The 13,016-nt window shown below is 50.3% G+C and overlaps 2 protein-coding genes across 2 annotated transcripts; both read right to left on the reverse strand.

The window, feature by feature from the left end:
- Window positions 1-2,703: 2,703 nt before the first annotated feature.
- Window positions 2,704-3,507, reverse strand: LOC135458382 (feather keratin Cos1-1/Cos1-3/Cos2-1-like). The gene is given in 3 exon segments (XM_064733505.1): window positions 2,704-3,030; window positions 3,374-3,469; window positions 3,472-3,507. Coding segments are annotated over 3 exon segments (459 nt in total).
- Window positions 3,508-9,652: 6,145 nt separating this feature from the next.
- On the reverse strand, window positions 9,653-9,958 carry LOC135458419 (feather keratin Cos1-1/Cos1-3/Cos2-1-like). Its single transcript, XM_064733560.1, has one exon. The coding sequence runs from the start codon at window positions 9,956-9,958 to the stop codon at window positions 9,653-9,655; it is 306 nt and encodes a 101-aa protein (XP_064589630.1).
- Window positions 9,959-13,016: the final 3,058 nt, after the last annotated feature.

Genomic DNA, 13,016 nt, shown 5'->3' on the forward strand with positions numbered 1-13,016 from the left:
TGACTTGGTCAGAAAATTATGGCTTCCACTAAGGTGCCTCTGCGCCCTAGGCAGTTCAGAACTGCTATAAAAGACAGCCCAAGTCTCTGCTCTCTCATCCACTTCTCTCACCTCCTCCTCCTCTTCAGGAATCAGGTGAGTGCAAAGCCTCTTCTCCTCCTTCTGCTGCTTCCAGAGCAGCTCTTGCCTGGCTGGAGGTCTCAGCTGAGAGGGGCTGTCATAGTGCAGGGCTGGGAGCTGCTTGTGCTGGGAGAGGGCAGGGGAGAGAAGGTCTTGTGCAGACAGAGAGAGGCTGGGACTTGGCTCAGATGGCTCCTGGGCTTTGAGTTGGGCACTGCAGTGTAGGCCAGGAGGTGCCTTCGCTGCAGGATGCGTGGGTGCAGTGCTGTTTCTCAAGAGTCCTCACTTTGTTCTTCTCCCTTCCTTCCATCCTAGGTGCACCTGTGACCTCAAGCCATGTCCTGCTGCCAGCCTTGCAACCCCTGTGGCCAGTCCTGCGGCCCCTGCCCCCTGGGCAGCAGCTGCACTGAGTGCTGTGTCAGGCAGTGCCAGGACTCCCATGTGGCCATCCAGCCGCCTGCTGTGCTGGTGACCCTGCCTGGGCCCATCCTCAGCTCCTTCCCACAGAACACCGCCGTGGGATCCTCCAGCTCTGCTGCTGTTGGCAGCATCCTGAGCTCTCAGGGAGTGCCCATCAGCTCTGGGGGCCTTGACCTCTCCTGCATCACCAACTGCTATGGTGGCAGCAGATGCCGTCCCTGCTAAATCTGCTGGCAACGTCCTTCGGCAAGAGCTTCCAAGACCTCAGAAGACAGACCTAGGCAGGAGATAAGGATTTGGAACATTGTCTTTACAATATGAAGCCATTGTTCCCCTCCCATTTTTTCCTCTTTTCTTTGCTGTCTGTGTCTCCTCAGGCCAGTCTAATGGGGACATATGACCCTCCCTCCCTCTTTTGGGCAAGCAGATGCACACTATGCAGGAGCTCTACTGCATCTTAGTGGCTGCATCTGATGCTCTCTGTGAGCTACCTCCTTTTCTTCTTTACACTGAATAAAGTTGTTTTGCATCCAAGCCTGGGCCTCCAAGTCCTCCTTTGTTCTCTAGAAAATCTTGCAGTGATTTCTACTCAGGGAAAATAGGTGGAGGAAACAGAGAATGGGATTCCCTGCAGTGGCTTTTTCTTCCTTTTCCTTGGAGCTGATGAAGTCTCCCCTGGCAACTCAGCAGCTAAAGGCCATCAGGAAGACATCAGGCAACAGTTGTGAAGGGTTGAAGAATTCCTGGGTCCAGCTGACAGCTTCATCTCTTCGTTCTCCTCCACTCCCTTACCTAATCCAGTGATGCAGCCACTGGATCCTGGGCTACCACTGGAGAAATTCTGGCCACTCCAGGAGTGAGGAAACAACTGAGATTTGGATTTTACCTGCAACTGAAACTGAGGAGCTGCTTGCTCTATAGTGAAAAATGTCACAGCCATGGCAGGGGTTGGGCAAAGGAAAAGGAGAAGGCTCTCTGGTGTTGAGGTTCCAATAGAGAAGAGCTTATTCCTAGTGAAGAGATCAGGAATAAAAAACTCTTGAATGTGACTGGGCTTGGATTTTATACAGTTACAAATCAGGGGGTGCATACAAAAAAACAACCAATAGAAAGCTGTCAGGGGACTAGTGAGGGGATTACATCAACAGATCAGAACCAATCAGGGTAGGTGGGAGAAGAGGGTAAGTGACATGGGCCAATGGGGCTTCGAAGTTTAGGGGAATTCCAAAGGGGTGTCGCAGTCTGGGATTGGCCCAAGGTAAGAGTGGCAGGGAAGGTTCAGGAATAAGGGGCTGGGTTGCCTTGACAGGCAGGGAAAGAGCTGGAACAAGGGGTGGGGAATGGCAGGAGGGACAGCTTTGAGGGAGGGTAAAACACAGGGACAAACCAACTCATGGAGAACAACAGAACAAACCACTTAACAAACACCATAGGGCATATCACTGTCACCCAGCAATGACGAGGAGAGGGAGATGAGAGGGAGACAGGAGCACTGACAGGAGCGCCTTTCCTCAGGAAATCATGGGGCTGCTATTACTACAAGGTCTCCCAGCTTTCTGGGTATTTATGAGCAAAGATACAGCAAGAAAAGGCTTGATGGTGCCTGACAGCAGAGCAACCAGGGGATGTCTTCGTCAGCTCCAAGAGATTGTACCCTTAATAGCTGTGCCTCCATGGTGCCCCAAAATTCCATTGCTCTGTGAATGGAGAAGGGTCTCCTTATGCCCTCACCCACTTCCATGACTGAGCAACACCTTTCTCCTTTGGCATTCAGAAGTGCAACTGAGGGAAGGACCACACAGACACCAGACTTGAATGCAGCAGAACTTTAATGAAATGAAAGAAGGAAACAAAGCCGCTGAAAGCGGAGGTCAGCAACGCAGGCAGCACCAAGGGCAGCAGAGAGTCTGCACTCATTGGCTCTGGAATAATTCCTGCATAATGTTGGCCTACTTGTCCCACAAAGGGGAGAAACCAAACGGTCCCTATCAAGCTGGCCTTTGGGGAACGTAGAAGCACATAGGAACCAATGCAAACATTGAAAAGGGAGAGAAAGGCAAGTTCGGTCAGCTATTGTGTAAACAGCACTCAAAACCTAGATCCTCTGCCCAACACTGTGTTCTGAGTTCCTCGGGATGTCTCGTTGGGGCTCTCTCAGCATCTTTAGCAGGGACGACATCTGTTGCCACCATAGCGCCTGGTGATGGAGGAGATGTCAAAGCCCCCAGAGCTGATGGGCACTCCGTCAGAGCTGAGGATGTTGCCAACAGCAGCAGAGGTGGAGGATCCCACCACGGTGTTCTGGGGGAAGGAGCTGAGGATGGGCCCAGGCAGGGTCACCACCACAGCAGGCGGCTCAATGACAACAGTGGAGTTTTGGCACTGCCTCACACAGGGCTCGTTGCAGCTGTTGGCCAGTGGAGTGGGGCCACAGGGCTGGCAGGGACGGCACTGGGTGTTGCAGGACATGTCTTGAGGCTGGAAATGCACCTGGCAAAGAGAACAGAGAGGAAACAGAGCACAAAGTTGGGTGGGTGGGTGAAGAGCAGCCTGGTTACCCCATCATAAAAGAGCCAAGGCCATCACAAATGGGAAGCTGGAGACTGGGCCAGGAGCCCTACAAAGAGCAACCTGGCTCAGGAAGTTATCTGCCAGGCCATAAAGCAAAAGGCACCACCATCACCAGCCTCTCCCCATGCCAGCCTCCTCCCCGCTTTCCTCTCTCATGACCAGATGCTCCAATCCCCAAATATGAGAAAGCCAGCATCACTTGAGATACCCACCAAGCAGAGATCTCACTTTGGCAGAGAAAGAGAAGGGGCTTCAGACTCACCTTGTTTCCAAGCAGAAGGAAGCAGGAGAAGTGGATGAGAGAGCAGACACTTGGGCTGCCTTTTATACCTGCCCTTCTCTGCCGCAGGAGCAGGGGCAGCCTTTGCAGAGGTAACAATTTCCCAGCAAGCTCATCTTGAATGCAAACCAGCACACCTAATGATATGGGCTGTGCTTTCATTTCCTACACTGCTGCCTTTTCATTTCCAGGTTTGTTCCGTGCCTGTTCCCCAGTGAAGGTTTCTTCTGATCCCTGGGATTAAAGGCCTCAGGATTTCTAAGGCAGGAATGCAGCAGTGCAGGCAGAAGACTCAGTTTATGTACTGCATGGGCCCAGACCAGGAAAGTGATGCTATCCTGATCACTCTTCTGGGGTTGTTTGAAGTGTTGTTTTCAGGAAGAAACTGCAGCACTCATAGAATCATATAATCACAGAATGGCTTGGTCTGGATGGAACTCGTTCATAAAGAGAAGCAGTGACACTCACTAGATGAGATTGTTCCAAGCCCCATCCGAGCTGGCCTTGAACACTTTCAGGGATGTGGCAGCCTCAACTTCCATGTGAAGTTCCATTGCCTCACCACCCTTTGAGTGAGGAATTTGTTCCTAACATCAAATCTACATCTTTCCTCTTTTAGTTTAAACCATTCCACTTTTTTTCTATCAGTATCTGCTTGTGGAAAAAGTCAGCATCCATCTTTTTATAAGCTCCCTTCACACACTGACTGGCCTCCATGAGGTCTCCTCAAAGCCTTCTCTTCTCCATGCACAACAGCCGCAAATCTCTCAGCCTGTCTTTAGAGCAGAGTTGCTCCAGCCCTCTGAGCATCTCTGTGGCCTCCTTTGGACCTGCTCTAACAGGTCTATGTCTTTCTCATGCTGAAGATTCCATGTCTGAACCCATGTGGGGCTTCACAAGATCAGAGCAGATGAGGAGAATCACTGCCCTCACCCTGCCAGTCAGGTCTTTTGTGATGCAGCCCAGGATGGCTTTCTGGACTGCAAGTGCCAACTGTTGGCTCACGTCCAGGTTTTCATCCACCAGAACTTCCAATTCCTTCTTCACAGGTCTGCTCTCAATGGGTTCATCTCCCAGTCTGTCCTCATGCCTGGGATTTCCTAATGCAGGTGCTGAACCCTGCAATTGAACTTCTTAAATTTCATCAGGTTCTCATGGGCCCACTTCTCAAGTTTCTGCAAGTCTCCTTGGATGGAAATCTCCTCCTGGATGGAAATCTCCTTCTGTAGTGTCAGCTCAGCTTTGTGTCATCTGCAAACATACCAAGGGGACACAAAATCTAATACCCCTGTGATTGAAAAAGATAATAAAAAGCACCAGTCCCAAGACAGAGCCTTGAGACATGTCCCTGTTCCCCTACCTCCATGTGGTCATAGAGCCACAGACTAAAGCTTTGTCCATCCAGCCATTTTCACAGTCACAATAGTACACCCTTCAAATTCACATGTATTTGGGTTTGCATGGCCTGGTTTTGGTGGCAGGAGGGCTACAGGGGTAGCTTCTGTGGAAATTTGCTGGAAGCTTCCTCAGTGTCCAGCAGAGCCAAAGCCAGCTGGCTCCAAGACAGACTCACCGCTGGGCTCATCAGAAATGGAAGTGATGCCACAGGAATAACACATTAAAAAAGGAAAAAAAAATATTGCATGGGTGTAATTGGGGCTAGAGAAAAGCAGAGTGAGAATATGTGAGAGAAACAGCTCTGCAGAGACCAGTGGAAAAGGAGGAGCAGGAGCTGCTCCAGGCTCCAGAGCTGAGATGGTGAAGACCACGGTGAGGCAGCTGTGCTCCTGCAGCCCACAGAGGGCATGGGAGTGCAGAGATGCACCTGCAGCCCCTGGAGGAGCCAACACCAGAGCAGGTGAATGCCTGAAAGGAGGCCATGGCCCTGAGGGAAGCCTGTGCTGGAGCAGAGTCCTGGCAGGGACTTGTGAAGACAGGAACCCATGCTGGAGCAGGTTTGCTGGAATGACCTTGTGAGGGTTCCTGAAGGACTGACCCCATGGAAGGGTGCTCCACATTGTAGCAGTTCTTGGGGAGCCACAGCCTGTGGGATATGGTTCCTAGGCTCCTTCTCATTTTGGAGAAGTTCATGGAGAACTTTTCCCATGGAAGGGACTCCACCCTGGAGCAGGGAAAGGACTCCCACTCCTCTCCTTGAGCAGCAGGAAAAACCTGTGTTGAATTGACCATGACCCCCATTCCTGTCTCCCTGCTCTGCTGAGGGGGAGGAGGAGATAAAGCTGGGAAGAAGGGGGAGGTAGGAGGAAGATGTTCAGGTTTTTGGGGTATTTTTATAAGACTTATTTTACTTCTCATTATCCCGCTCTGCTTTTATTGGTAATAAATTCAATTAATTTGCGTTAGTTGAGTCAGTTGTGCCTGTGACAGTATTTGGTGAGAGGTCTCTTCTGGTTCTTATCTCAAGTCATGAACCATTGTTATATTTTCTCTTCCCTGTCCACTTGTAGAGGAGAGTGACAGAGTGGCTTTGGTGGGTGCCTGGCAACCAGCCAGGGTCAACCCACTACACCAATCTCTCCAATTTGGAGATAAGGATTTTGTGTGGGCTGTGTTGAAGGCCTGACAGAAGTTTAGGAAGATGACACAGTCTTCCCTTGCTGAGTGTTTCAGTCACTCCGTCCTTGAAGGCCACCAGATTGCTCAGACATGACTTGCCCTAAGAGCAGCCTTGCTGTCTGTTTTGGATCACCTCCTTGTCTGAGTATGACTTACAGCTGCTTTCATGAGGATCTGTTCCATGATCTCCCCAGGCATAGAGGTGAGGTGTACTAGTCTGTGATTCCCTGGGTCCTTTGTATTGCCTCTTTAAAAATCCAGTCTGCTGCTGGATGCCCAAGGATTCCTGTGCATGAGGATGGGCCATGTCCATCCCTATCCCTCCTTCCTCAGCTCACCCTGATGGTTTTTTGTTGTTGTCTCCCCATGTGTGTGCACTCGGCTGCAGGCTCTGATCCCATCCTACCTAACTCTGCCCTCAGGAAAAACTTCTGGCTTGTTTTGACTTGTCCACTCTCTGAGCAGTCTGTGAGCACACAAACAATGCTGGGAGCTTGCCTGGGGCCTTGCCCTTCCCCACAAGGTTCCAGCCCTGCTGTGCCTGTCTCCTGGTGTCCTCAGCAGAGTTCACAGCAGGGTGTGTTCCTCCTACATGTGTTCATGTCTTTGGTGCTCTTGTGTGCAACCAGACTAATGTGAATGCAGCACAGGTGCATATTTGACAGGTGTATATGAACTCATGTCCTTTTGTGTCTCCTCACGAATAGATTGTGCTGCTCATGGCAGGGACATTCTCCACAGCTCTGTGCAAGAGCTCTGCAAAGCTGCAGGAGCTCAAGTGCAGCTGAAAGGTAATGGCATCAACCTCTTGGAAATCTGTCCAAAAAGAGGCACTGTAATCAATCAATTTCCTGAACTTTGCTTGTCCTGATCCTTCAGAGCTCATACTCCACTGATAGTGATGCCAAGCCCCAACAAGGACCACCAATTTAGATCCTTAATTTAGTTGAGTGTAAAAGGATTGGGACTGCCTCAGCATGATGAGCAGCCCCTCTCTGCCTGCCTCACCAGGTCAGGACACAGCTGCTAGACAGTTCAAAAGGATGGGGCTTGGTTTATCCTGGAGAAAGAATAAGGAATCCTATTTACGCTCCTTGTTCAGACAGTGTCCAAATGGATCTGCTTCCAGTGAATTGTTGGTGCTTCCAGGTGTGGGACACAACCTTCCTTCATGCCTGAGCCAATGTCAAATGTATTGATCTAGATCATCAGCCTGGAGCTGTGTCAGGCTGAGATCTTGGCCCAAATAGGCACTGAATTAAAAAAATCACAGTAAATGTTATTGGTGTGCACTGGATAGAAGGACAAACACTGTGTGTTGCACAGGGGAAGCCAATGAACAGGGTTATTGGGCAGATGGGGTGCCCCAGCAGTCACTCTGTGGTGCAGATGTAACAGTGTCCCCAGGTAGGAGTGCTGCTTGTGCCCTGGGTCTACCTGTGGAGCAGAGAGAGAGAGTGGGAGACTCCAAGGGTGCCAGGCAGAGCAAGGAGCTGGATCACCCCTATGTTAGCAATTTACCCAGTGACAGCAGTGCAGGTCTTGTGGGTGAAAAAACGAGGCTGGGCATCACAAAAGCATTGGCCAAAGAGATGGAGGAGTGCAGAGACTCTTCCCTAAATCTCCAGCAAGAAAGTGTTCAGGGAACTTTTCCTGTTGGTCCCTTCATGCTTCAGCTGCTATTTGAGCTTAGCTTTGCCTTCATCATCTCCTTCCTTACATTCAGGGAGCTGTAGACATCTGAGATGTCCCAACCTTTTCATCACTCACTTAATCTGAGGGTAGGAGTCAAAAAAGAAATTTTGGAGAATCACAGGAAAAAAAAAAAAACAACTAAATGTCTACATTAATAGTGAAGCCAGATGTTCTTCACAGAAACTCAGAGGTTACTGCCATGACCACATAATGGGAAGATTGAAGAATGTTGTACATTAGTAGGCCAAACTTTCTCTGGGGGCACTCTGTGCCATGCTGTCCTCAGTCCTGTTACCCACTGTATATAAACAGTGAAGGGATGGCTAAAATGTGAGGATTTCCAACAGGTATGCACAGGGTAGATTCATTAGAACTGCAGCCTGCAGAACTTGGTTTACACAGTCCCCCATCCACCTGATTGCCAAGAGAGATGTGTTCAGTGCTCTGATACCTCTGTCTTCCTGACTGACTGTTGGTCAAACAGGCAAGAGGAGGAAATGCCATCAAAGGACTTTAAAACCTCACTTTCTAAAAGAAAAGGACACCTGTCTGCATTCCAGACTCCCAGATGAGAAAAGGATAATTTACACCATCTCCATCATGGATGGATGGATGGATGGATTAATGGATTCTGTTTATCCAGCCCTTCCTGATTGAGGCCTCTGATGTGCTTTTGATCAAAACAATGCTCAAGGGCATCAGACTAAGCAAGGGGGACATTTGTGAACAAAACTTGTCTTCCACAAACAGCTCACAGATACTGCTGAGTGTGTCCAGAATGACTTTGCACAGAGTTTTTCTGGAACAGCACTGATCCAGAGAAGGACCTTACACAGCAGGGCCTGTGAGGCCCTGAGCCTGAGCAGAGCTACTCCATCTGTGGTTGGGAGTGACAAGGTACCCTCCAGCAGTGAAGGGTCTGTGGGCTTCCATTACTGTCCTTGGACTGCCCTGGCCCATGAGGGATCACAGGGACTCCAGTGTGAGGCCCAGGATTGTTAATCCCAGAGCTGACTTGTGAGTGGTGCCAGGCCTGCATGCCTGCCAAAACCTGGGCCCTCCCATGGGCCTTATGTGTGGTGGTAGGGCTGAAATGAGGAACTGATCCCAGCTTCCCATTTGTGCTGGCCATGGTCTGAGACTGGGCAGTGGAGTGAAGATGGAGATGAGGCCTGAGGCCATTCCACACAACCACACTTCTGACATCCTTTGGGAACATTTTCTGTCTACCCCAGCACAGCACCGACCAGAGCAAGAGGTGCTGCATTCCCATGATCCTGCAGGTTGGTTTGTTTCCAGGACCTCCCATGAAATTCTAGTTGTTACATGAGGTTTTTGCAGGAGGTGTTGAGGGTATATCTGGGCAAAGACACTGAAGGGAACGGGCTGATCACCTTTCAGCTGGGGATGTTTTGCATCCTGCCCCAGAATTCTTCCCTTCATAAGACCCTCTGAGTGTATCCCAACTTCACATTTTTCTGAATGAAGGATCTCACCACATTGTCACCTTTTCCCCTGCCAGGATCAACACCATTTTACCCAGGCAGCTTGCAAGGGCATATGGGGAGTGAAGGAAAACCTGGAGAACCAGCCTGAGATGCAAAAATCTTTATTGAGTTTAAAGAAGGAGTCAAGGTTTTTACAAGCACAGGCCCTCAGTGCAGGGTTCTGGAGGGACAAGCAGGACACTTCACCTCTTGGCCATGGTGAAGTCCATGCAGGGCATCCATTTGCCTTGCCTGTAGAGTGCAGGCTGGCTTGGAGGATCCTTGCAGCCGAGGGGAGCAGAAGGACACAATGAAAATAGAAACAAGGAGATATGTAGGAAAGACATAGGGCTTTTGAAGTGCCTGAGCTGGGCCCTTCTTTCCAGCATATTCAGGAGGAACTAAAGATGGTCAGTTCCTCTGAAAGAAATGACCTGAAGATTCTTCCTTTGTCCACCACCATGCCTGGAGATCCTGGGGATATTTCCCAAGACCAGCACCATTAGCAGGGGAGGCCCCTCCTTCCACCGTAGCGCCTGGTGATGGAGGAGATGTCAAAGCCCCCGGAATTGATGGGCACTCCCTCAGAGCTGAGGATGTTGCCAACAGCAGCAGAGGTGGAGGATCCCACCACGGTGTTCTGGGGGAAGGAGCTGAGGATGGGCCCAGGCAGGGTCACCACCACAGCAGGCGGCTGAATGACCACGGTGGAGTCCTGGCACTGCCTGACACAGCACTCGTTGCAGCTGTTGGCCAGTGGAGTGGGGCCACAGGGCTGGCAGGGACGGCACTGGGTGTTGCAGGACATGTCTTGAGGCTGGAAATGCACCTGGTAGAGAGAGCAGAGAAGAAACAGAGCACAAAGTTGGGTGGGTGGGTGAAGAGCAGCCTGGTTACCCCATCACAAAAGAGTCAAGGCTATTATGAGTGGGACAAGCTGGGGACTGGGTCAGGAGCCCTTCAAAGAGCAGCCTGGCTCAGGAAGTTCTCTGCCAGGCCATAAAGCAAAAGGCACCACCATCACCAGCCTCTCCCCATGCCAGCCTCCTCCCCGCTTTCCTCTCTCACGACCAGATGCTCCAATCCCCAAATATGAGAAAGCCAGCATCACTTGAGATACCCACCAAGCAGAGATCTCACTTTGGCAGAGAAAGAGAAGGGGCTTCAGACTCACCTTGTTTCCAAGCAGAAGGAAGCAGGAGAAGTGGATGAGAGAGCAGACACTTGGGCTGCCTTTTATACCTGCCCTTCTCTGCCGCAGGAGCAGGGGCAGCCTTTGCAGAGGTAACAATTTCCCAGCAAGCTCATCTTGAATGCAAACCAGCACACCTAATGATATGGGCTGTGCTTTCATTTCCTACACTGCTGCCTTTTCATTTCCAGGTTTGTTCCGTGCCCGTTCCCCAATGAAGGTTTCTTCTGATCCCTGGGATTAAAGGCCTCAGGATTTCTAAGGCAGGAATGCAGCAGTGCAGGCGAAGACTCAGTTTATGTACTGCATGGGTCCAGGCTGGGCAAGTGATAGTACAGTCTGGATAACTCTGGTGGGTCTGTTTGAGTTCCAGCAATCCTCAGCTGCCTTCCCAAGGACTCCTGTGCATAAGGACATGTCCTATGCTTCTCTTTCTCTCCCTATGGTCACCTCTTCCTTCTCTGTGTCCATGGACTCTGCAACTGGTTTTCACCCCAGTGTGCCTAACTCTGCTCTCAGGAGAAAATTCTGGCTTGTTTTAACTCATGGCCTCTTTGTGCAGCCCAGAAAATGTCATGGGCATGTCTGGCTCCTTGTCCTTCCTCACAATGCTCCAACCTGCTGCAGTTGTCCCCAGGTGTCCTCAGCAGAGCCCACACTGTGTTGTGCTCCTACAACATAGACTTCATCAGGACAGAGACGTGGGCCCATGAAATCCTCATGAAGCTCAAAAAGGCCAGGGGTAAGGTCCTGAATTTGACTTGGGTCACCCCCAAGGATGGACAGAGACTAGGTAAGGAGTAAACTGAGAGCAGCCCAGCCAAGAAGGACTTGGGTGTGCTGGTGAATGAGAGGCTGGACATGACCTGCAACGTTCACACGCAGCCCTGGAATTGCATCCCAGAATTGTATTGCCTCAGAAGAAGATTTACTACCAGCTGTAGAGAAGTGGTTCTCCCCCGGTTCTCTGCTCTTGTGAGACCCCAGCTGGAGTGTTGTGTCCAGTTCTGGGGTCCCCAATGTGAAGGTGCTGAAATAGGTGTAGAAGAGGTCACAAGGTTGCTCAGAGGGCTGCAGCCCTTCTGCCATGGAAACAGGGCTGGGAGACATGAATGTATTTAGGCTGAAGATGGTTTTGGGGATACCTTAAATCACATTCCAATGCCCAAAGAAGATACAAGAAGATACTCCCCTCTTTTTTACAAGGGCATGCACAAGGGGGAATGGCTTCCCACCAAAACAGGATAGATTTGTACTAGTTGCTAAGAAAAAATTCTTCCCTCTGAGAGTGGTGAGGCCCTGCACATGTTGTTTAGAGAAGATCTGGCTGCCCCATCTCTGGAAGTGGATGCTGTGGTGAAGCACATATTCATGTGATTTTCACAGTTGCTTCTAGATCCAGGGATTTTGATGATAAAAACTGTCCAATAAACCTGACTTGGGGCAAACCTATTGGAGGCTACACCATTAACAAGACAAACGAGCCTTGTCAATGTTCTCTGCTTACAATAACACTGCAATTCTCAGAGCAAGTAGCCTGCTGGCTATTCTTCCTGTTTCATCTCCATGGGCCTCCACTGATGGCCACAGCTGGAGAATGAGGCCTTTGGTAGGAAGCACAATTGCTCTTATGGTTTTGACATTGTGGCAGAAGCCCAAGTTGGGAAGGGGTCTTCCTTACCCTGCATCAGCAAGTGGAAAACAGCCACCAGCCAGGCTCTGGACAAGATTCTTCCTGCACTCATCCAGTGCCAGAGAGTGGTCCCACTCTTTTTTATGTCTCTGCTTTTCAGGGAAATCACCAGTGCTGGAGGGAGCTCCCATGTTCCTGAGTCTGTGCCAGTTTCTCTGTCTCAGCAGCTGGTAACATCTCAGTGACCTCCTCTCCTCCCATGAGCTAAAGGAATGATTTGGGGACCTATTTTTGGGCAACCTCACTACAGCACTTCTTATGGAAACTCAGCTCAAGGGTGCTGAGTTTCCAGATGGATCCCACCCTTTGAATTGGAATCTGTTGCTCATGGGGCATCATCCCCTTTGCCCAAGAAACCTCAGGGTACTCATTTGTGTTTCTGCTGCTGTTCCAGCATAGCCTGCCTCTCCTAAGTGACAAGGATCTGTTCTGACAGCCCTGTGTGAGGCTTTGAATGCTGCTGTTTATCTCAGAGGGCTCTAAGCAGTGTTGATGAGGAATTCACAGCAGGTCTCAGTGTCCTGCACTCTGCTGTGTATTGGATGTCTTGGACATTTCAGATCCTGCTGTTTGTTGCTTTCCAGGACTGTAGAGGGATTCAACACTCCAAACACACAATTCTTTCCAAAATACATCATTCCTAGGCAGAAATGACAAGCAGTGGTGTCTGTCTGAGGATAAACCCAGTCTCAGACTCTTTCTGCTGTCCCAGGCATTTTCCCAAATGCCATTGAAAAAGAGCACAGCAGACAAAGGGTGGGAATCAGCCTGTCCCTTGGGCAGTGATGCCTGGGCCTGGACTGAGTGCCAAGTGCCCAGGTGGATGCAGGAGGTTTGTGAATCTCCCCCAGAAGTGCCATTGCTTCCAGAAGGGAGGAGTAAATGTTCAGTTCAGACTCAATCATCTCAATTGGAGAGCTCTATGCTCAGGTGAAATTTACCCTACACTTTCCATAAAGGTGTGTTTACCATGATGAAGAG

The sequence above is a fragment of the Zonotrichia leucophrys genome, chromosome 27 (assembly GCF_028769735.1).
Source record: "Zonotrichia leucophrys gambelii isolate GWCS_2022_RI chromosome 27, RI_Zleu_2.0, whole genome shotgun sequence".
In the NCBI taxonomy this organism is placed as follows: Eukaryota; Metazoa; Chordata; class Aves; order Passeriformes; family Passerellidae; genus Zonotrichia; species Zonotrichia leucophrys.

Coding starts and splice junctions, on each gene's coding strand:
- LOC135458419 (XM_064733560.1), bottom strand. CDS start 9,958: ATGTCCTGCAACACCCAGTGCCGTCCCTGCCAGCCCTGTGGCCCCACT.